Source organism: Bolinopsis microptera, chromosome 2 (genome assembly GCF_026151205.1).
Source record: "Bolinopsis microptera isolate Bmic1 chromosome 2, MBARI_Bmic_1.0, whole genome shotgun sequence".
Taxonomy (NCBI): domain Eukaryota; kingdom Metazoa; phylum Ctenophora; class Tentaculata; order Lobata; family Bolinopsidae; genus Bolinopsis; species Bolinopsis microptera.
The window spans coordinates 18,452,305-18,474,868 of record NC_087073.1 but is presented as its reverse complement, the minus strand read 5'-3'; the positions used below and the strand labels follow the sequence as shown (position 1 = coordinate 18,474,868).

The window sequence follows — 22,564 nt, the reverse complement described above, 5'->3', positions numbered from 1 at the left end:
TGTTCAACTTCTTGATCTGGGGTAAGGTATTCTCTCTCTGTTCGCCCTCCTTCTATCAGTGAACTTAAACACGTAGTAATTAGAGACCACGTTGATGAAAGAGAGGTGCATGGAGAGGGTTCCCGGGATATAGGTACTCCCCAGTGGTGTGTTATCTGTATGTCCACCCTTGAAAATTACCAAAATCATTAGCACTGTTCCTGGCAAGACTGAAAGGATGAACACAGTGGTTACAATGGTAATGGTGACCAAAGACTTTGTCTTGAGTTGAGATCCTGTTCTTGTGAGGTTGTGTGTTCTGGAGCAGATGACAAGGACCCAGACGTTGGCGATCAGAGTAACCATCAGAGGTCCGACTTGGCAGAGGATCAGCAAGAGAGGTCTAATGACCTTACCTGAGGTGGAAGTGGTTCGTAACCACAGTGGTTGACAAATAAACCTAGAAACGGAGAACTCCACCCCTTGTTTTCCATTGTTGTTCCATTGTGCAGTGCCCACCACTATCAGGACCGTCCAGAGCCCAGAGGAGAGCAAGATACCTAGTTTTCTACGTTTTGAGGCGTTGGCGAGACTTCTGAGGGGGCACTGCATAACGTAGAGACGCTGGAGGGGCAGGGCTGCCATCAGGACCAGCTCCATTATGTTGGGGATAAACTGTACGTATGCTACTATCACACATATCAGCTCCCCTAGCATCCACCGCCTGCAGAACAACGTGTTTTCAGCAAATAACTCGTATTCAGTGCCTCCGTTGGTTATATGAACGAATAATTTATCTCCAATCCAAATTGGTTTGTCTGGTAAAATACTCGAAGGAAAAAAAACTGCAACACGCACCTGTATAGAGCAGTTATAAAGACAGGAATAATTCTGAAGAAAACCATGAGAAGATCGGCCAGTGCAGTGCTCCTGATGAGGGGGTCGTCCGTCTTCGTAAGGATGTGCCGTCTAGGCGCTATCCAGCGCTATCCAGCCAACGCTAGCTGACGATTGTAAATGTAGGTTTATAACCGTTCCTTTACAAATATATTATACAAATATTTTACCAAAACCCATAATCATGGGTAGAGTGGACCGCTGCCAGTGTCTCTCTTTCCCAAACAAAAGGAAATGATATTAATTTGATTGACCGTTCTCAAATGCAAAATGATACCGAGAATGAAATCGGTCGCTCGCTTTTCCCATTCAGTCACGGCTTAGAATTAGAAATTAGAAATTAGAATTAGAATTAGAATTAGAAATTAGAAAGATCATTACAAAATTACATGTGTCAGATCCCAATCAGTTAAATGAAAGTTATTCAACCAAACAATAAAAAGAACATAATATCTTAAATAAATAATTAAAAGGTTTGAAAGTGTGCACGAAATAAGGATACTAAGTCATAGCTTACTTTTAGGAAATCTTTCACAAAATAGATTATAAACAAAATTTCTGGTCTCCAAAATGTAATCCTCACGAATTGTAATAAGTTTCGATTGATTACATCAATCAGATGCTGTAAAAATCTCTTTGGGTTGCATTCGGGTCGATACCTAGTATTTCGGGGTAAGGGTGGTAGTTATTACTTATTATATTGAAGTAGCTGAAGTTTATTGAATCTTTATTGCCGAGTACAGCTGCCTTTGGGTAGTTCTTCTTAATCTATTACAATTGTAAATGAATGGGAAAAGCGAGCGACCGATTTCATTCTCGGTATCATTTTGCATTTGAGAACGGTCAATCAAATTAATATCATTTCCTTTTGTTTGGGAAAGAGAGACACTGGCAGCGGTCCACTCTACCCATGATTATGGGTTTTGGTAAAATATCATCTCCTTTTGATTATAATGTCAGGGTACTATATAAAGTCGAAATATAAACTGATATCTTCATTAATAAGGAGGAAATTTCAACGATTTCGAAATTTTTCCTTTAAAAACATTTCCTTGTGTTTAAATAAGCATATCGGTCGATCATTGACTGAATTTGCCACTTAATACTCATTCAAATTGGCATTAAATTCATATATAATGACATTAAACTGTCGCGGCAAAGCAGAATTTGTTGGAAATCACGAATGAGCAAAATTCTCACCTTTCGCACGTGCAAACTTTGAGCGAACGTTGCGTGCGCATCCAATATTGAATCGCCGTAAATTTTTGCATGTAATTGTTTTATATATAGTTTGATAAGCATGCAAAGTTTCAAACTATTTCAAGAAGCACTGTAATCACAACGGCACTCTAAAGTTGACAGAAAATGACGAAAACAGCAATTTTCAGTGATTTTAGCGATTTTCTATCAATTTGGGCGTGTCCCCACGTGTGCAACTTTTCGATTTTCAACTTTAAAACTAGCCTAATGCACAATTTATACCTATAGAAAGCAGAATTGAGCTCCACAACCCAAGGCATGGCCCAACACCAGAGAATACTAAATCGCAAAATTGACCTTTTTATAAAATAATTTCTCAAAAAAGCACAAACTTCAATGACGAATATCTTTATGAAGGAGCAAGCTAGAAAAACTTTCCGGTAGATTTTCAGAATGCTTGAACAATTATCTAAGATGAAAATTTCGTCAGATTTTGAATACAATTACTTTTTAATGGTGTAAAATCATTTTTTAAAATTATTACTTTGTCAAAAATCAAGTTTTAAAAACGGCTAACTTGATGACGTCATTAAGGGGTGTTCATGACGTCAAATAATTTTTGTATACAATGTAAACTGAAGTGTAAACAATTATTTTCAAGACCTGTGGTCGGAAATGGCTGTATCTTTTATACTTTTGAATCTATGGACAATTAAATACAGGCTACAATTGACTGGCAAAGCGTCTATCCCTGAATATCACAATGCTGGCAAGCATTACCGTCGCCCTTATATTCACAACACTATTTACCCCCTATACGATTATATCCCCTTTATTGTTTTCCAGGCATTAAGACTCATCGAAAGTAGTTCAGCAGGTACATTTTAGTTCAAAACATTCTAATTCAATGTTGAAGATGACAGGAATAAGAAATAGTTATATGGAGGTTTTTAAGAAATTTGCGCAAAATACGCGCCAGCATGTTATACGAAATTAGGTAAAAAACCCAAAATCGCCATATTCAGGTGCCTTAAAAACAATGTTAAAATTGAGTTAGAGATCTGAAAATTTGCAGGGCGTCTAGACCTTGTCCAAATCGACTGTTAAAAAAATGTCATGTTTCAGGAGTATCGGGAAGTGGGTTTTCTGGAACCCCTGTTTTACAACAGATTGTCGTGAAGATATATATGTATATATGTATATTTGACCAAAACCCATAATCATGGGTAGAGTGTACCGCTGCCAGTGTCTCTCTTTTCCAAACAAAAGGAAATGATATTAATTTGAGGAACAGTCCGCTAATGCAAATTGATACCGAGAATGAAATCGGTCGCTCGCTTTTTCAAATCAATAAGCTTTATTACAATTCGTAAGCCGTGATCGAATGGAAAAAGCGAGCGACCGATTTTATTCTCGGTATCAATTTGCATTAGCGGACTGTTCCTCAAATTAATATCATTTCCTTTTGTTTGGAAAAGAGAGACACTGGCAGCGGTACACTCTACCCATGATTATGGGTTTTGGTCAAATATCATCTCTTTTTGATTATAATGTCAGGATAATTTACACAGCTAGTCGAAACTTCATTAACAAGGAGGTAATTTCGACGATTTCGAAATTCTGCCTTTGAAAACGTTTCCTTGTGTTTAGTTAGGTATTTCTGTCGATAACCGACTGAATATGGCACTTTTTACTCATTCAAGTTGGCATTAAATTCATATATAATGCCATTTAAATATCGTGGAAAGCAGAATATATTCGAAATCACGAATGAGCAAATTTCTCACCTTTCGCACGTGCAAACTTTGAGCGGACGTCGCGTGCGCATACAATATTGAATCACCGTAAATTTTTGCATAGTGGTATTTAATATATAGTTTGATAAGCATGCAAAGTTTCAGAAGATTTCAAAAAGAACTTGGATCACAGCGGGACTCCAAAGTTGATAAAAATCGTGAAAATCAAAATTTTTAGCGATTTTAGCGATTTTAAATGAATTTGGGCGTGTCCCCACGTGTGCAACTTTTCGATTTTTAACTTTAAAACTAGCCTATAACACAATTTACACCTTTAAGAAGCAAAATTGAGCTCCACAACCCAAGGGATGGCCCAACACCAGAGAATACTAATTCACAACTTTTGTGTTTTTATAAAATTATTCTTCAAAAAAGCACTAACTTCAATAGCAAATATCTTTATGAAGGAGCAAGGTAGGAAACTATTCCGGTAGATTTTCGGAATGCTTGAACAATTATCTAAGATGAAAATGTCCTCAGATTTTGAATAAAATTACTCCTTAATAGTGTAAAATCGATTTAAAAAGTTGTCACTTTGTCAAAAGTCAAGTTTTAAAAACACTTAACTTGATGACGTCATCAAGTGATGATGATGACGTTAAATTATTTTTCAATACAATGTAAACTAAAGCTTAAACAATTATCTTTAAAACCTGTGGTTCGAAATGACTGTATCGTTTATACTTTTGAATCTACGGACACTTAAATGTAGGCTACAATTGACTGCAAAAAGCGTCTATACATACATATATATCTTCACGACAATCTGTTGTAAAACAGGGGTTCCAGAAAACCCACTTCCCGATACTCCTGAAACATGACATTTTTTTACAGTCGATTTGGACAAGGTCTAGACGCCCTGCAAAGTTTCAGATCTCTAACTCAATTTTAACATGGTTTTTAAGGCACCTGAATATGGCGATTTTGGGTTTTTTACCTAATTTCGTATAACATGCTGGCGCGTATTTTGCGCAAATTTCTTAAAAACCTCCATACAACTATTTCTTATTCCTGTCATCTTCAACATTGAATTAGAATGTTTTGAACTTAAATGTACCTGCTGAACTACTTTCGATGAGTCTTAATGCCTGGAAAACAATAAAGGGGATATAATCGTATAGGGGGTAAATAGTGTTGTGAATATAAGGGCGACGGTAATGCTTGCCAGCATTGTGATATGTAGGTATATGTAGGTATAGACGCTTTTTGCAGTCAATTGTAGCCTACATTTAAGTGTCCGTAGATTCAAAAGTATAAACGATACAGTCATCTCGAACCACAGGTTTTAAAGATAATTGTTTAAGCTTTAGTTTACATTGTATTGAAAAATAATTTAACGTCATCATCATCACTTGATGACGTCATCAAGTTAAGTGTTTTTAAAACTTGACTTTTGACAAAGTAACAACTTTTTAAATCGATTTTACACTATTAAGGAGTAATTTTATTCAAAATCTGAGGACATTTTCATCTTAGATAATTGTTCAAGCATTCCGAAAATCTACCGGAATAGTTTCCTACCTTGCTCCTTCATAAAGATATTTGCTATTGAAGTTAGTGCTTTTTTGAAGAGTAATTTTATAAAAACACAAAAGTTGTGAATTAGTATTCTCTGGTGTTGGGCCATCCCTTGGGTTGTGGAGCTCAATTTTGCTTCTTAAAAGTGTAAATTGTGTTATAGGCTAGTTTTAAAGTTAAAAATCGAAAAGTTGCACACGTGGGGACACGCCCAAATTCATTTAAAATAGCTAAAATCGCTAAAAATTTTGATTTTCACGATTTTTATCAACTTTGGAGTCCCGTTGTGATCCAAGTTCTTTTTGAACTCTTCTGAAACTTTGCATGCTTATCAAACTATATATTAAATACCACTATGCAAAAATTTACGTTGATTCAATATTGTATGCGCACGCGACGTCCGCTCAAAGTTTGCACGTGCGAAAGGTGAGAAATTTGCTCATTCGTGATTTCGAATATATTCTGCTTTCCACGATATTTAAATGGCATTATATATGAATTTAATGCCAACTTGAATGAGTAAAAAGTGCCATATTCAGTCGGTTATCGACAGAAATACCTAACTAAACACAAGGAAACGTTTTCAAAGGCAGAATTTTGAAATCGTCGAAATTACCTCCTTGTTAATGAAGTTTCGACTGGCTGTGTAAATTATCCTGACATTATATAATCAAAAAGAGATGATATTTGACCAAAACCCATAATCATGGGTAGAGTGTACCGCTGCCAGTGTCTCTCTTTTCCAAACAAAAGGAAATGATATTAATTTGAGGAACAGTCCGCTAATGCAAATTGATACCGAGAATGAAATCGGTCGCTCGCTTTTTCCATTCGATCACGGCTTACGAATTGTAATAAAGCTTATTTATTTGAAAAAGCGAGCGACCGATTTCATTCTCGGTATCAATTTGCATTAGCGGACTGTTCCTCAAATTAATATCATTTCCTTTTGTTTGGAAAAGAGAGACACTGGCAGCGGTACACTCTACCCATGATTATGGGTTTTGGTCAAATATATGTATATCTATCTATGTCACGACAATCTGTCGTAAAACAGGGGTTCTAGAAAACCCACTTCCCGATGTTCCTGAAACCTGAAACTTTTTTTGCAGTCGATTTGGTGAACGTCTAGACGCCCTGAAAAATTTCAGATCTCTAACTCGATTTTAACATGGTTTTTAAGGCACCTGAATATGGCGATTTTGGGTTTTTTACCGAATTTCGTATAACAGTGCTGGCGAGTATTTTATGCAAATTTCTTAAAAATCTCAACATAACTATTTTTTATTCCTGTCATCTTTGACATCAAATTAGAATGTTTTGAACTAAAAATAAATCTGCTGAACGACTTCCGATGAGTCTTAATGCCTGAAAAACTCCTGCCGGAGGCGGCGGCCTTCGGCCGCCGCCTCCGGCCGGAGTGCACGCTTCGCGTGCACGAAAGAGGCTTGTAACGTGTACCAAAGGGGGTATAATAGTAAAGGGGGTATAATAGTAAAGGGGGTACATAGTAAACCCACAATAAATGCACCGGTCGTGCTTGCCAGCACTGTGATATGCGCACCGAGTTGGACTTTGATTTGAAAAAATATTTCCAATTTTACGAGTATCACCCGTTAAGCTGACAAGAAATATTGCAAATATATTGCGCTGGTCTGCATGAGTCAGCGTCAGCTGACCATTAATAATATCGCTAATATTTGATTTTGGTATATTGCGCTGGCCAGCACTAACCAGCGCTAGCCGTCGATTAATATCGCAAATATTTGATTTTTATAATTTCCGCTAGCTAGCGCTGGCTTACGAGTAATATCGCAAGTATATGATTTTGATACATTGCGCTGGCTAGCGCCATCCAATTTATAATTTATAATTTATAATTTATAATTTATAATTTATAATTTATAATCTATAATTTATAATTTATAATTTATAATTTATAATTTATAATCTATAATTTATAATTTATAATTTATAATTTATAATTTATAATTTATAATTTATAATTCATAATTTATAATTCATAATTTATAATTCATAATTTATAATTCATAATTTATAATTCATAATTTATAATTCATAATTTATAATTCATAATTTATAATTCATAATTTATAATTCATAATTTATAATTTATAATTTATAATTTATAATTTATAATTTATAATTTAAAATTTTGAATTTATAATTTATAATTTCTGACTTCGTTAATACTAATTTATAGGGTCATTTAAAATTTAGACTGCGCTCAGTACTGCAATTAAATATGGTTAAATTTTGTAATGATACAATCAATTAACATTCAAACAACAAATGTCAAATATTATATCTCTAAAATCAGGATTGAAATACAAAAGCTAACATTAAAAATCTACAGGTCTAAAAAACTTCTACTGGTTCACTTTTACGTTTGATAAAAAATGTTTTAAAACTTGGGTCCAAATTTCCCACTGCTGCTCAAACAAATTGTTATATGGGATAATTGAATGTACTTGAAGTTGAAATATCAATTACTAACTATCGTGCTCTTGAGAAATACTTCCACTGCTCTGACCTCCTCTTGCTTGAATCTTTTAACCTGATATTGGAGAAGCGAAGAACATTAATAATGAATAAGTTTGACAGATGAGCTTTAAAAAATCATTGAGATGCGCGATTTCACCAATTTAAAAATTTCACAAGCAATGTATATATATAAATGTAATAATTTATATTCATCCCCGAAGCGCACGCAAATTATGATTGTGATTTTATCTATTAAAACTATTCGATTCAAATTCTATTGGTCAATTCTACTGGCCCTGATCTGCAAACATATTTGATATATATAACTTGATGATGCTGCCTGTAAATAACAATTTAAAAAACACAATTATTAATCACAAAAATATAATTATCAACTATCGAGTATACCTTTTCAGGGATGGAATTAACTTGGGACATAGCTCGAATCAAGTAGACAAAAAATGCAATGCTCCCCACCAAGGAGAGACTTAAAATCGGCGGATTTTCGAACTGGGACACATATGTGGACCTGTAGGAGGGGGATTAATTAACACTTAGTAAAAACTAAAACAATTCTGCATATCTTTTTATAAGTTTGGAAGAAAATTAGATACATGGTTACTACCTGGTTACTACCTGGTTACTACCTGGTTACTACCTGGTTACTACCTAGTTACTACTGCTTTCTTGTATTTGTATAGAGAGGTAATTTCAAAAACAAAAGGCCGACAAAACCAGAAAATCTAAAAATCATCTAGGCCACGTAATTTAGGAGATTATTCAATAATTAAGTAATTACATATAATTTCATACCTCGAGGCTGATACTCAATTTCAACCATTAAAAAGGTAATTACCTGAAAACAACTATCCACACGTTGGTAACGATAGCGAGAATATTGACCAAATCTATTATCTCCTCCCAACATCCCACACCCTCATACCTCCTTGGTACCGGCCTTCTCTGGTTAGCTGTGTATCTGCAGGGGGTAACTTGTAATCAGTTACTATATATCTGGTTACCTGGTTACTACCTGGTTACTACCTGGTTACTACCTGGTTACTACCTGGTTACTACCTGGTTATTACCTGGTTACTCAATTACTTGATTTTGTCCTGGTTAATACCTAATTAATATGTGGTTACTTGGTTACTTGGTTACTTGGTTACCCGGGTTTTACCTGTTTCAACCTTTTAACCTGGTTTCTACCTGACTATCTGCTTATTGTCTGAATACCTGGTTACTACCTGGTTACTACCTGGTTACTACCTGGTTACCTGGTAACATCCTGATGACGTGTTATAATCTCCATGGCAGCAGCTATAAGAGGACTAAGGGGGAATACGGATCCGAACATGATCACAAACCCGTACTGGGCTACTTTATCGTTCAGGTCCATCAGTGTCTGGTTCCTTTCTCCGAATCTGAAAAAAAGAGTTAGTTGGATCCGAAGAAGCGTTATGGTTGTTTTCAGTTAGAAATAGCTACTGAGATCACTAACATATTTTTGCATAAGATTTTAGTGTCTTCTCCAAATAAAAACACTAAAAGAAGTCTGAATAGAACAAAGATAAATTATCAAAAAGCAGCCTGCCGAACGAAAGGTTTAAACGTACAAATCACTGACCTGTCGCTCTCGTAAAGTCTATACTCGTTATCTAAGTTAGATATCAACTCAGGGTGCCCCATATCATCCCAAGCCGGTCTACAGTACCGATTACCCGAACAAGTAAATGCTGAAAACATCAACTTTCCCTTAATCTTACACCACCTCAAGATATCATCTTTACGGTACGCTAGAAAACTCGTTAAAGGCTTGAAGATAAGAAAAAAGCTCAACTGGATGAAAATCGTGTTTACACATTTCCCTTCCTCACAAAATTGCATGCTGAAGTGTTCCCCCGGAAGGGTAATGTAAGGTATGTTGAAAGGGAATTCTATTTTGGGAGCCAGAGTCATGAGGAGGAGGCGCATGTTGTTTGCTGTGAAGTTGTAGAAGAACACTTTCCAGGTCAGGTACCTTTCGTAGTCTGAGAGAGAGTTGTTAAATAGGTAATATTGAGATATTGGTGCAAGAATTGTTTCTTGAAAATGCTGAGAAAATGCTCAACAAACGATTTTAATTATTTAATTATTTGATCAAACATTTTGCACTAACCTGAAGGAAAAGTATGGTATTCATTATCACACAACTGTTTTGCTTTATTCGCAAATTTCCTGTTTAGGAACAGAACCACAAAAATCGTGTTCACCAGCGAAACAACAATCGTTGAAATATAAAACGCAACATTTTCAGGAACTGATAACCGTCCACTCAACAAACCCCTGAGGGCCTGCTGGACAATGAACACACAGAAATTGAAAAGAACCATCCCAACTAAGATTGCAACACCAGTTGTCATGGACCATATTCTTGATAACAACTTCCTGTTCTTTGTTAAGTCTTTAAGAGTAGAGTTCATTACAAGTTGACGTTCATTGACCAGGAAGTAGTTGAGCATACCCCATTTGAAGGAGTATATGAATTTGTATCTGGACCATCCTAGGGAGAAGCCAATCATTTGTAGTAGGAGGGATAGGATTGCGTAAAATGGGAGAAGTTCGTTATCGAAGAACCCGAATTCGAGGGTCCCGGTATCGTTTGTAAATGTGTTGTTGTTGTTGATGGAGGTAGATTTGCTACATTTTCCCCTTGAACAATATACAAATAGGTCAGCTAGTGACACGATGACCCCTGAATTAGATATATTTATATATTTGCATAATGCATAAGTATAAGAAAATTTGCTTGATGAGTTGAGAAATGATTTTTTTAAAACGAGCATCTTAAAATAAAAATAAAAATATACAGGTGACTTAAAAGATACTTTTTATAGCAGCTACAGCCAGTAGCAGTGACTAAAACTGACTTAAAATGACTTGAACTGACCTAAAGTGACTTAAAGTGACTATAAATAAACCCAACCTATAAGAGCAGGTATCGTCAACCCCCAAGAGAGCCAAGCAGCTCTCCAAGCAAAAGCAAAAGCCACCTTCTCCCCAAAATACTCCCGAAATGCTGTAACTGACTGAATCGGATATCTATGGTGTTTCTCCTTCCTATTTTCCTCAAACGATTGTCTATCTCTATCTGAGTGGGGTACGAAACTCTTTTTAACGTATCCCTTCTTTTTCAGCCACTCCAACCCCCGATAATCGTGACTGTGCTGTTCTTTGTCCCGGCTCACCTCTCCAGGTTTTACTGTTTTCAGGTCACGTGTTAGTTCAATGTCCTTGATTAAGTCGTGCACCAGAGAGCTCCGTATTCTTGAAGAGTTTTGGAACGGATCGTTGTCATAGTTAAGGAACAGTTGGTCGTATTTCTGCTGGTAAACAAATTTGATGTGGCCTCCAACTAGCTTTGGCCTGAACCAGTCTTTAACAAACTGTTTTACAATTTGTCTTCGTGATGGTTTCTTTGCGTTGGCTGGTCTGCGCCCTGTATCAATACTTGTTCTAACACAATAATCTTGATTACCATCAGTTTCTGGACCAGGTTTATGTTTCATCATATCAGCAACTTTCACCATTTTAATGGGCACTGATACCCTAGTCATCTCAGCTCTTTTAGTCAACACCTCCCGCTTATCGGCTGTTATCAGGATATATATCATTTTAGCATTCTCCCCAGAATCTACTTCAGTGTAGGACAGCCCTTTGTCGACTAGCTTTGTTTTGAATAGGTTGATGATAGTTTGGTGGTCGCTGTTGTAGGCGATAACATAATCGTAGATTGGTATAGCAGCTTCTTCGTCAATAAGATCTGTTAGTTGTGAAGTTAACATTTTTTAGTTCCACTTTATTAGTCAACTAATTGGCATGTTTGTTGTTCTGTTTGTTGTTCTGGTTTTGTTGTTTTCGTGTCCAATTACCTGGTTTGCTGATTGGTTAGATTGAACTTTTTCAAGTTCAACGAGAGTGACACAAGAATTGAAGCTTATGATAATCCTATAAATTTAATTCGATAATTGATTAATTAATTATCTATGCCAATTGTTTTGCTAGTTAAAAATATGACAAGTAGAGCAAAATACCAAACAAAAAGTCGAATGCAAAAAGGGCATGATATATAAGTTAACTGGCTTTTATCATTATGAAATTAAAAACCTGTTATGTGATACCCCATATAAAGAATCGATGAACGTGTACAGGAATACCTTACGCTTAAAGAATATTGAATTATATATTTTATCAAGCATGACCTCATCTTGGCAGAATCTTAGCAGAGTGTTAGCAGAGTGTTATCAGAGTGTTAGTATAGTGTTAGCAGAGTGTTAGCAGAGTGTTAGCAGAGTGTTAGCAGAGTGTTAGCAGAGTGTTAGTAGAGTGTTAGCAGAATCTTAGCAGAGTGTTAGTATAGTGTTAGCAGAGTGTTAGTAGAGTGTTAGTATAGTGTTAGCAGAGTGTTAGCAGAGTGTTAGCAGAGTGTTAGAAAGAGTGTTAGCAGAGTGTTAGTAGAGTGTTAGTAGAGTGTTAGCAGAATCTTAGCAGAGTGTTAGTATAGTGTTAGCAGGGTGTTAGCAGAGTGTTAGTAGAGTGTTAGCAGAGTGTTAGTAGAGTGTTAGTAGAGTGTTAGTAGAGTGTTAGCAGAGTGAATGTTAGCAGAGTGTTAGCAGAGTGTTAGCAGAATGTTAGCAGAATGTTAGTAGAGTGTTAGCAGAATGTTAGCAGAATGTTAGCAGAGTATTAGCAGAGTGTTAGCAGAATGTTAGCAGAGTGTTAGCAGAGTGTTAGCAGAATGTTAGTATAGTGTTAGTAGAGTGTTAGTAGAGTGTTAGCAGAGTGTTAGCAGACTGTTAGTATAGTGTTAGCAGAGTGTTAGCAGAGTGTTAGCAGAGTGTTAGCAGAGTGTTAGCAGAGTGTTAGCAGAGTGTTAGCAGAGTGTTAGCAGAGTGTTAGCAGAATGTTAGTAGAGTGTTAGCACTTAGCAGAGTGTTAGCAGAATCTTAGTAGAGTGTTAGCAGAATGTTAGCAGAGTGTTAGTAGAATGTTAGCAGAGTGTTAGCAGAGTGTTAGCAGAGTGTTAGCAGAGTGTTAGCAGAGTGTTAGCAGAGTGTTAGCAGAGTGTTAGCAGAGTGTTAGCAGAGTGTTAGCAGAGTGTTAGCAGAGTGTTAGCAGAATGTTAGTAGAGTGTTAGTAGAGTGTTAGCACTTAGCAGAGTGTTAGCAGAATCTTAGTAGAGTGTTAGCAGAATGTTAGCAGAGTGTTAGCAGAGTGTTAGCAGAGTGTTAGCAGAGTGTTAGCAGAGTGTTAGCAGAGTGTTAGCAGAATGTTAGCAGAGTGTTAGCAGAGTGTTAGCAGAATCTTAGCAGAGTGTTAGTAGAGTGTTAGCAGAGTAAATGTTAGTAGAGTGTTAGCAGAGTGTTAGCAGAATCTTAGTAGAGTGTTAGTAGAGTGTTAGCACTTAGCAGAGTGTTAGCAGAATCTTAGTAGAGTGTTAGCAGAATGTTAGCAGAGTGTTAGCAGAGTGTTAACAGAGTGTTAGCAGAGTGTTAGCAGAGTGTTAGCAGAGTGTTAGCAGAGTGTTAGCAGAGTGTTAGCAGAATCTTAGTAGAGTGTTAGTAGAGTGTTAGCACTTAGCAGAGTGTTAGCAGAATCTTAGTAGAGTGTTAGTAGAGTGTTAGCACTTAGCAGAGTGTTAGCAGAATCTTAGTAGAGTGTTAGCAGAATGTTAGCAGAGTGTTAGCAGAGTGTTAGCAGAGTGTTAGCAGAGTGTTAGCAGAGTGTTAGCAGAATCTTAGTAGAGTGTTAGTAGAGTGTTAGCACTTAGCAGAGTGTTAGCAGAATCTTAGTAGAGTGTTAGCAGAATGTTAGCAGAGTGTTAGCAGAGTGTTAGCAGAGTGTTAGCAGAGTGTTAGCAGAGTGTTAGCAGAGTGTTAGCAGAATGTTAGTAGAGTGTTAGTAGAGTGTTAGCACTTAGCAGAGTGTTAGCAGAATCTTAGCCTGATATGATATACTCCCAGATTTAGATTAGTCTGCGAAGGTTTCATTGCAGAATGTTCAAGAATTAAATACATGAAATGTATAAAGTCAATGTATGCATGATGATTATCCATTCATTACAATGTACTTCGAGAAAATTCGGTTATATACCATCTTGACATGTATACAATATGTACATGTACGAAGTATAGAAGTTTGAACACAGGAAAGATTAGGAAAATCTGGAGGAGTTGACGGAATCAACGAGATTACTAATTAAGATAATAAACGGAGTCAGCATAGCTGTGCAAGTAACAATTAGACTACTAGCTATGAACAAGAATGAACAAGAATGAACAAGAATGAACACAACACTGTTAAATAGAACACTAAAAATCACTACAGAATTTATAAGAGCTACACACAAAGGACTAACCAACTATGTTGAGCTTAATAAAATGGTCACACGAAGCAAGGCAATATAATTAACACAGATCGACGAGTTTTGCTTTTGGAAGATAATATCGTCATCATTAACACACCTGTTCGCCGACCAGTAAACACCAATGTAAGTACCAGCGCGGAGACAGTTGCCGCGTTGCAAAAACTGGTTCACGTTTTAGAATAGCATGAAGTCATCACAATAGGTAATTTATTTAAATGCTTCGTTTTGTAATTTTATCCAGTACCTAACTAACCACATGGTACGTCTGTTATACCGGATGAAATATAATACTCGAGTTTCAATATGCTAATATGTAAAAACACAGCGATATGTAGGTACTGCCGAGGTGGAGTGAACCGACCCCAACTATCTCTACCTGGAGATGCCTGTCAGTATACAGATTCTTGCTTACTTGTTAGCACATTATATGTGTTAGTTAAATTATATGTGTTAAGTGACGTGAACCGACCCGACGAATCACTTATATTAATGGTCCATAATAAGGATAGGATGTGACCTGAACTTGGAAATAAGTCAGGATATTTTGTCGCAGTAGAGTACGCTACCTGGATCGTAGTGCGACACGTACCTTAGTGCGACAGAGGGTGTTTTTGTCGGACTTCGCACTAGAGTACGTGTCGCACTAGAGTAGGTGTCGCACTACAGTACGATTACCGTTGGGGTCAGTGGTGTAACGCGTTGTTTAAAAAATTGTCCCACATTCAAACGCCCCCCCCCCCCCCAATCCCCATGATGTATTGTAAAGTTACCTCCAAGTTAGTAATCAAGGATGAAGGAGCTGGTTATAACATTCCCGACTATACAACTTCCACCCCGGTTAGGTGTTTAAGAAGTGGATTAATTAAGTTTAAACTGCTACTGTGAGCGTAAAATAGGGTGTGGCCTATTAACTTAATAAACTTAACAACCTGAAGTCTGAATAATTTGATTTGGAGCCATGGTTTACCCCACTCAAAATAATGATGCAGTTTTAAGACAAATTAAAATATATCATAAGGTAGTATAACATATTGTACTTGTAGGTTTATAATCTACTATTACCAAAACGCGCCGAGTTGAAATCGTCGACGTTCTTGAATATTTGAAATACATATTTTACGAGTATCTCCCGTTATTAAATAACATACTAGTAAACATATATAATGATAATATGCGTATATCCTGATTTAAAGACGTTTGATGCTCCAAAACATTATATGCATAAAGACTTTATTATATGAAAACAATGAAGTTAAAAAAAAACTTAAACTGTCCAGTTGCTGCAAATTTCAGTCACTAAATTTAAATTATAACTCTAGAAGGATGGGGTGGTAATACTCGGTCTGGCCGTCTGGAAGCCCATAGAATTCCAGTTCAGAAACCGAGTAAGGAGGTGCGGCTACTGATGAGAAGCCTCCTTAAAGTTTATTTGGGTTAGAAACGACATCTGGGTCCCTACCCTCGCACAAGATTATTCTCAATTTTCTTGTTGTGTTCCACAACTAATCCTTTTCGTTTGAACTTCTTGTACATCAGCTCCTTTTTAGTTGACTGGCTTACTGATGACCTGAAAATATTTATTCGACCATTAGATATAAACATTTTAAATATAACCGTAACTTAAATTGATCATTACAAAAACCAAATATGACCGATGCGATACTTCAACTCTAAATATTTTAACGGAGAAAAAAAATAACGGAAGCTTTTTTGTCAATCCATTCAACTGATCACACGTGGATGATGCAAATGATTGATTACTCTACACTCCACTGTCACGTGACTTTTTAAAACTTGTTCTTTATTATTATATTGCTGGCCCGAACGACTATTCGAAATCCTGACCCTCTAATCTGATCCCAACCCTAACCCTAACGAGAAATTAGACCAACTTCCTTAATCCTTATACGATCATATCACGTGATCTGTACAGTTTTTCGCCAATATCTCGCCAGGGGAGCATTTTAACCATATGTCATGGGGGGTGATTCCGAAAATACATCTATTCAATTTGCTTTCAACTTTTTTTAAATCTCGAAGGTCGACTGTAGAGTGATTTAGCACGGTCGATCACACGTAATTAATAAACTCGTTATTGCTTTATTGGTAATTATGCTTCATAACTTGCCCCACGAAAAACCTCACCGAACCTCCACGCGGTGTCGGGTGTGGGTTGGGTGGCTCAAACGGGAGGTGCATGGGTGTTTCTAACCTAGATGCAAAGGATGGGACTAGCCATATCTACAACAAAGGAAAGGCTCTAATAGCCTCTACTAACCTTAGAACCGCAGCATAATTGCTTTTCTCACATGCAAATAACACCTTCCGCAGGAAACTAACACGCTTACAGGCTCCAACATCTCGTGTAACCCCAGGATTTGGTTTTGGATCGGACACTCAAAACAACGATAGAGGAGCAGTCTATACGCTCACAGGCTACCATGTCTCGTGAACGGTGAAACCCCAGGATTTGACCTGCTCACAGGCTTCCATGTTTCGTGCAACTTCAGGATTTGGTTTTGGATTGGCCACTCAAAAAAAAAACGATGGAAGAGCGGTCTACAGTGATGTTACAGGAACATTGCATACTCCTACGAGTTGCACGTAGCAGGCCATGACCTCCCCTTGAAGTCCCAGTCTCTCCGTTGTTAACCCGGCGGGGTTGCACCAGGGGCGGTGGTAACAGAACTTCAAGACTCTCGGAGTCTGTTGTCGATATCTATGTTTAATATATTTATGGTATATAATTTGGGAGTCTCTCTCTCCAGCAGCAGGAGTTGGGGAAATGGGGACGCGTTGTGAAAGCCACCGTAAGGAAAGCTTACTGTCGACGCCGACCAATCAAAAGAAAAAGAAGAAGCTTCATAACTCGGTCATCTGAGTACAATTTGGCTCGATCCAATTATTCAATCTATCAAATAATTGCAAAAATGAATCTTCATTCGAAAAAAATAAACATGAATTTTCTTTGATTAAATATATTCCTCGAATGAGTGATAATAGGAAGTCATAACAATAAAATCTCAATCAGGCACTCACTGACTGAGTTATAAAGGCCAATGTATGTTGACTGACCTTTGGTGTTCATTTTAATGTCCGTTCAAAATTATGTCCGGTCAAATATTAATAACTTCCAATGAGGTAGCTAGGACTAGCTACACAAACTGTAGCCGTGAGTGAAACCTTTTTCAAAAAAGTGCACACGCCACAGTTCTCTACTATAATATAAGTATTAAATTGGACATTAAACAATTTTAGAACTTCTCACCACAGTTAATTACCGCATGTAGGTATATCACAGAGCTCCCATCGAGGCACAGTTCCCTCACCATTATAACACCAGGGGCTTGGTTCACTGAGGAAAATAATGACATCTGTTAAAATGGAAAATTTTAGAAAAGAAATTTCACAGATCATTCATATTTCCAAATCCATCTTCATTGCAATTTTTTGTAGATTTATTTTATAAATGTTTGTGCCCATACCTTGTGCTCGACTTGATGACAATAATTATGGAACACTATCAGATATTGAAAACTTACCCGTCTGGATTTCTGCAAAAGTTCTTTTGCAGTCCTGAATTAGGATATCTGAAAATGTTTTTATGATAAGCTCTTTTCCTAAAATATTATAATTATACTTATGTGGGTAAACAGGGTGATTATTAACAATATACCATTTGCAAAGTTACCATGATGGTCTCAAACATAAAAAAGAATAAATCCGAATAAGAACCAACAAGAAAACGTTTGGATAACTATAGAAGTATAGAACGGCTTAAAAGCAACAAGAAAATGTACTTCGATCCAACACTCTGTTTGTTAGGTGATTGAGAGTCCCATTCCTGGCATTCGCGTCCTGATACTGTGAAGGATCTCGTTCCCCTGTACTCTGATCCATCATTGTCTGCTCTGTCAACACAATCTGGGAGTGGAGCGGGAGCTAATCCATTGGTTATTCTTTTTAGAAACATTGTTATAGCAAAAATAAGAACAGTTTCTCGCTTAAAATAGTGAGGTATATTGGGGTTTGCAGTAAATTGGGGCGCATTAAATCGGTATCTAGTGTGAATCAGGCGCCTGGCGCGGTAAATGCGACCAAGTGATCAGTGGACAGTGTTAATAACGCAGTATAACTGTTTGAGAATGTATATGATTTTTCAGTGGCTGAATCCGCTTTATCAACACAATCGTCTCCCATTGGAGTTTCTTCAGATAACCTAGTGACGCTTTGAGGCACTTATGCTCTGAAGGCACCACTTAGAGACCCTTGAGGCACACCTTTGAGGCCCTTGAAGCACAAGTTTTGAGGCAGTGAGGCACCTGAGGCAACAATTTGCAACACTGCATGCATCGTACAGGGTTAGAAACATAACATGATGATTAATGGCTTGATTTCGTGACTAACTGGACCACTCAGTTTTATAACGGTTTTTATAAATAACTGTGGCAGTTCATTGTCGTCATAAGACCAATATTTGGTCCATGACTGTTGTTTTGCTCAACCTGCATCACTCGATAAACTTATTCAACTATTAAAATCGAAAGTTACACTCTTATTCACTCGACAATCACGTGACTTACTTAAACACGTTCTCTAGGTGTTTCTTAGGGACTATTCAAAACCTTATCAGCTTATCCCTCTAATCTGACTCCAGCCCTAACCCTAGCCATTAAACAAGATACTTCATCTTGCTGTATATCTGCTTTAAACGAAATTAGAGTTATAGGAGTATATCTGAGGACAAGACATTGCTGAGATGATAACTACCAACAACGGTCACCTATAAGTATGAAGCTGTTTTAGTTTACTGTTCTTAGATTTTAAAAATTGTAAATAAAGAAAGTTGAAATAAAATGAAAAGTAAGTTGAGTTTAGTTTAGAATAAATCTTCGTCCGTATTAAACGAGCGTGCCTTCCATTTTAATTTTAAAGTAGTGAGACATAAAAAGACTCGAATCGTTTTTATAAACTGACCTTGGTCTGATCAATAATTTTGTTAACTCACTAATTTCAGTAATTGAGGTGTCATCCTCCGTAGATTTCCACCAAGGCTCTTCTGAAAATATATTCGTGTCGGTACGACGTAGTTTATGTCGATATGATTCTTCAGCAGTTTCAACAGAGCATGCATTGGGATGGATCGATTAAAAATGTAATGTCCAAGAGGAGCTCTAACCCTTTAAGTGCAACAGCACTTTGGTCCGGTTTTGTGCAGTAGGAACGGTGATGTCATATATTTATTATAAACAATTTTAGCTTAGTTATATTCATGTTAAATTTGCTCTACCAAAATTTTGGTCTGCTTTAAAATTAGTCGCCGAAAAATTTAGTCTCATGAAAGTTATGGGTTATAGTTTTTAGGAGTATTGAGTAATTGTTAATTGTTAATTATAAGAGTTTGATAAAGGAGCACTGTGCTGTATAATGTTTGCCATTTTAATTGTAATCGTGATTAACTGAAGATTGCTGTTCACACATTCATGAAACTTTTAGTTTGACGATAACATCGTTTACTTTGTTACGCTTATCTATCTATATATATAGACGCTTTTGCAGTCAATTGCCGTCATCACCAGTTGATGACGTCATCAAGTTAACCGTTTTTAAAACTTTATTTTTGACAAAATAACAACTTTTACATTTTCAAATTAATTTTACACCATCAAGGAGTAATTTTATTCAAAATCTGAGGAAATTTTTAGGTTAGATAATTGTTCAAACATTCTGAAAATCTACCGGAAAGGTTTCCTACCTTGTTCCTTCATAAAGATATTGCTATCGAATCTAGTGCTTTTTTGAAGAATAATTTTATAAACACACAAAAGTTGTGATTTAGTATTCTCTGGTGTTTGGCCATTCCTTGGGTTTTGGAGCTCAATTTTTCTTCCTGAAGGTCTAAATTGTGTAACAGACTAGTTTTAATGAAAATCGAAAAGTCGCACACGTGAGGACACGCCCGAAGCTTTTTAAACTATTAGTATTACAATTGTAAATGAATCGGAAAAGTGAGCGACCGATTTCATTCTCGGTATAATCAATCTGCATTTGCGGACGGTTATTCAGATTAATATCATTTCCTTTTGTTTCATAGAGAGAGACTCTGTTACGATCCACTCTACCCATGATTATGGGTTTTGGTCAAATAAATAGTGAAAAATATGTATATCTTACCTGGTATGATACGGTAGTTACACAAGCTGTAGTCGCATGTTTCAATTGCACAGTCATAATCCGTCAAATCGTTCAAAACATTGGCAAATTCAGATTTTGATTCCCTACATGTACCCAAGTCTGATCTCACATCTGCCCGATTCATACATTTATAGTTTTTCATGTAGCCGAACCTGGCACCCTCAAAGAAGGTCACGACAAGAGATGAGCACACTTCACCCTCTGGACACTAAAAAAAGACAATTTATTATTTATCACCAATTTATCACACAATCTATCAATAAATATACATTCGAATAAATAATACCCAACTAAATTTTGGCCCTAGATGCTTAGATGGTAAGATACTAGGGGTCGTTCTCATATTACGCAATCACTTTTTTGACCATTTCCCCCCTCCTCCCCCCCCCCCCCCTCCGTAATCAGATTTACACATAGCTAGTACTGTATCAAGATTACGTAATTATTTGGAAACCACCTCCCCCTCGGCTGATAACGTAATAATATATGTGAACAACCACATATTATAAATAGACTTGAGTGGAATAAATGCATACGCTAGCAGCTAGCTGGTTATACCTGATGAACGCTGTCTGAGTCACAGGTATTTGTAGCCCCTGATTCCAAATTTACGTCTCTGCACTGGTAACAATCAAGCGATTGAGCTCCTGCCACCATTGCCACTATTATAGCTATTGCTATATTCATTTTATCTTCTTTGCTTTATATTAGGCTACTGTAGATATATTGTTAATAAATGTCAGTTTTGATATTTAAAAAACAGGAAAAATCAGGCGTCAAAAATGTTCATCCCGACCTAAAAATAAGATACAGCCGATGAAATGTTGTAGGTTTATAACCTACCAGGACCCGTTAAATGAAATGTAACTCAACGTAATGAAAACACAAAATACAAGATATAAGGGCAGGCCTCTCCCGAACGTTGGGATGGCCTGAGGTGCTTATCTCCTTTTCAGTAACCCTAAGCCACTCTGTGCCAAGGCACTATACTAGCTGTAGGGGGGTTAGTCCTACGAGCCAGAGAGTGTGTATCACCAGCCGAAGCTGTACCAAATCACAGCTTGGTAACTGGCCGACTTGCATCCGACCAGATCACAGTGGGGCAATCTAATAGGGCATTATGACTTTTGGGTTTTTTGCCTTTTTATGCCTCTGGCCACATCTTGGTGGTGTCAGTTTGGAGTAAATCGTCAATTATGACTTATTTCAGTGAAATAGGACAACCTTCACTACTTTTTTGGGCAAAAAATCAATTTTTTTGAAAATTTGGCACTTTCTGTCACACAAAAAGCATCTTTTTTGACTAGCAATTTTAAGATTTCATCGAATTTTAAGCGGTTTCTGTCCCATTTTTCTGCTTTTTCGTATGGAAATGGTCATCAATCATGCTGATGTGATTTTTTAATGGTATTTCAGAAAGGAGAACCAGAAAAACTATGCAATATGACCAAAACATAAGAAAAATTTTATGAAATCAGAGTTGCCCCTGGATTTTCCGAGCTCAAATTGCCAGATTTTGGCTATTTTTGGCTCATCTGCATTATTTTTCCATCCAAATATTGCTTATTCCTATTGAACGTTGCTGGTATTAGCATAAAAGATCGAAGTGTGCCCCAAAAAGTTATGAAATAAATGAAAAAAAATCAGTCTTTAGTCTATCAGTGAGCTTTTCAAGGCTGAGAAATAATAGAGGCTGGACCCAAAAAAATTCTTTTTTGTCCAAAAGTCTGAATTGTTCTGAAGCAAATCGATTATTTTGTGTTTATAGACATTCTGAGGTATCATTTAAAGTATAGTAGATATGGGGCATATAGAGGCATAACTTTTCCAGCAGCCTGACATCAGAGCAAATGACAATTTTACCTTCGAAATTTGGCAAATTTATCAACATTATCCCTAAAAATTCACAAAATCTCGATTTATTGCCAAAAGAATCTCAATTTTGCTTAAATTGACTACCAACGAGCTTGACATTACTAGGAAAACTCATGTGGGACTATCCCAATAGTGTTAATTCAAAAATACGATGTTAAGATATCTTGCCTGGACATGCACATTCAGAATATTT

At 36.7% G+C, this 22,564-nt stretch overlaps 2 protein-coding genes across 9 annotated transcripts; both read right to left on the bottom strand.

Moving 5' to 3' along the window:
• Positions 1-7,686: 7,686 nt before the first annotated feature.
• LOC134811185 (anoctamin-3-like) lies at positions 7,687-11,727 on the bottom strand. 7 transcript variants are annotated; one of them, XM_063817931.1, is made up of 7 exons: positions 10,861-11,727; positions 10,054-10,629; positions 9,523-9,925; positions 9,173-9,319; positions 8,752-8,874; positions 8,304-8,424; positions 7,687-7,968 (listed from the first exon to the last, which is right to left on the bottom strand). In XM_063817931.1, exons 1-7 carry the CDS (start codon positions 11,717-11,719, stop codon positions 7,897-7,899), a joined length of 2,301 nt encoding a protein of 766 aa, XP_063674001.1. In that variant the 5' UTR covers positions 11,720-11,727; the 3' UTR covers positions 7,687-7,896. The 7 variants fall into 7 exon arrangements, 2 of the variants coding, with proteins under 2 accessions (XP_063674001.1, XP_063674003.1); XR_010159772.1 differs by lacking the exons at positions 7,687-7,968; positions 8,752-8,874 and adding an exon at positions 8,951-8,972 and having other exon boundaries at positions 8,302-8,564; positions 9,132-9,319; XR_010159768.1 differs by lacking the exons at positions 7,687-7,968; positions 8,752-8,874 and having other exon boundaries at positions 8,302-8,564; positions 8,940-9,319.
• A 3,563-nt stretch (positions 11,728-15,290) lies between these two features.
• On the bottom strand, positions 15,291-21,213 carry LOC134811344 (plasminogen-like). Of its 2 annotated transcripts, none has more exons than XM_063818131.1 (7): positions 21,055-21,213; positions 20,476-20,704; positions 19,310-19,360; positions 18,102-18,225; positions 17,844-17,891; positions 17,570-17,656; positions 15,291-15,868 (listed from the first exon to the last, which is right to left on the bottom strand). In XM_063818131.1, exons 1-6 carry the CDS (start codon positions 21,181-21,183, stop codon positions 17,575-17,577), a joined length of 663 nt encoding a protein of 220 aa, XP_063674201.1. In that variant the 5' UTR covers positions 21,184-21,213; the 3' UTR covers positions 15,291-15,868; positions 17,570-17,574. The 2 variants fall into 2 exon arrangements, with proteins under 2 accessions (XP_063674201.1, XP_063674200.1); XM_063818130.1 differs by having other exon boundaries at positions 17,583-17,656.
• Positions 21,214-22,564: the final 1,351 nt, after the last annotated feature.

Bases quoted from the DNA above. Each gene is read 5' to 3' on its own strand.
- LOC134811185 (XM_063817931.1), bottom strand. From the start codon at position 11,719: ATGTTAACTTCACAACTAACAGATCTTATTGACGAAGAAGCTGCTATA. The intron at 10,630-10,860 runs GTTGGGTTTATT...TATCTAATTCAG, and splicing joins GACGATACCTGCTCTTATAG to GGGTCATCGTGTCACTAGCT. The intron at 9,320-9,522 runs GTCAGTGATTTG...TCTTTTTTTCAG, and splicing joins AGACTTTACGAGAGCGACAG to ATTCGGAGAAAGGAACCAGA.
- LOC134811344 (XM_063818130.1), bottom strand. From the start codon at position 21,183: ATGAATATAGCAATAGCTATAATAGTGGCAATGGTGGCAGGAGCTCAA. The intron at 18,226-19,309 runs GTGAGTTAACAA...CTCCACTCCCAG, and splicing joins CACCTCAATTACTGAAATTA to ATTGTGTTGACAGAGCAGAC. The intron at 17,892-18,101 runs GTACATTTTCTT...AAACATTTTCAG, and splicing joins AAACAGAGTGTTGGATCGAA to ATATCCTAATTCAGGACTGC.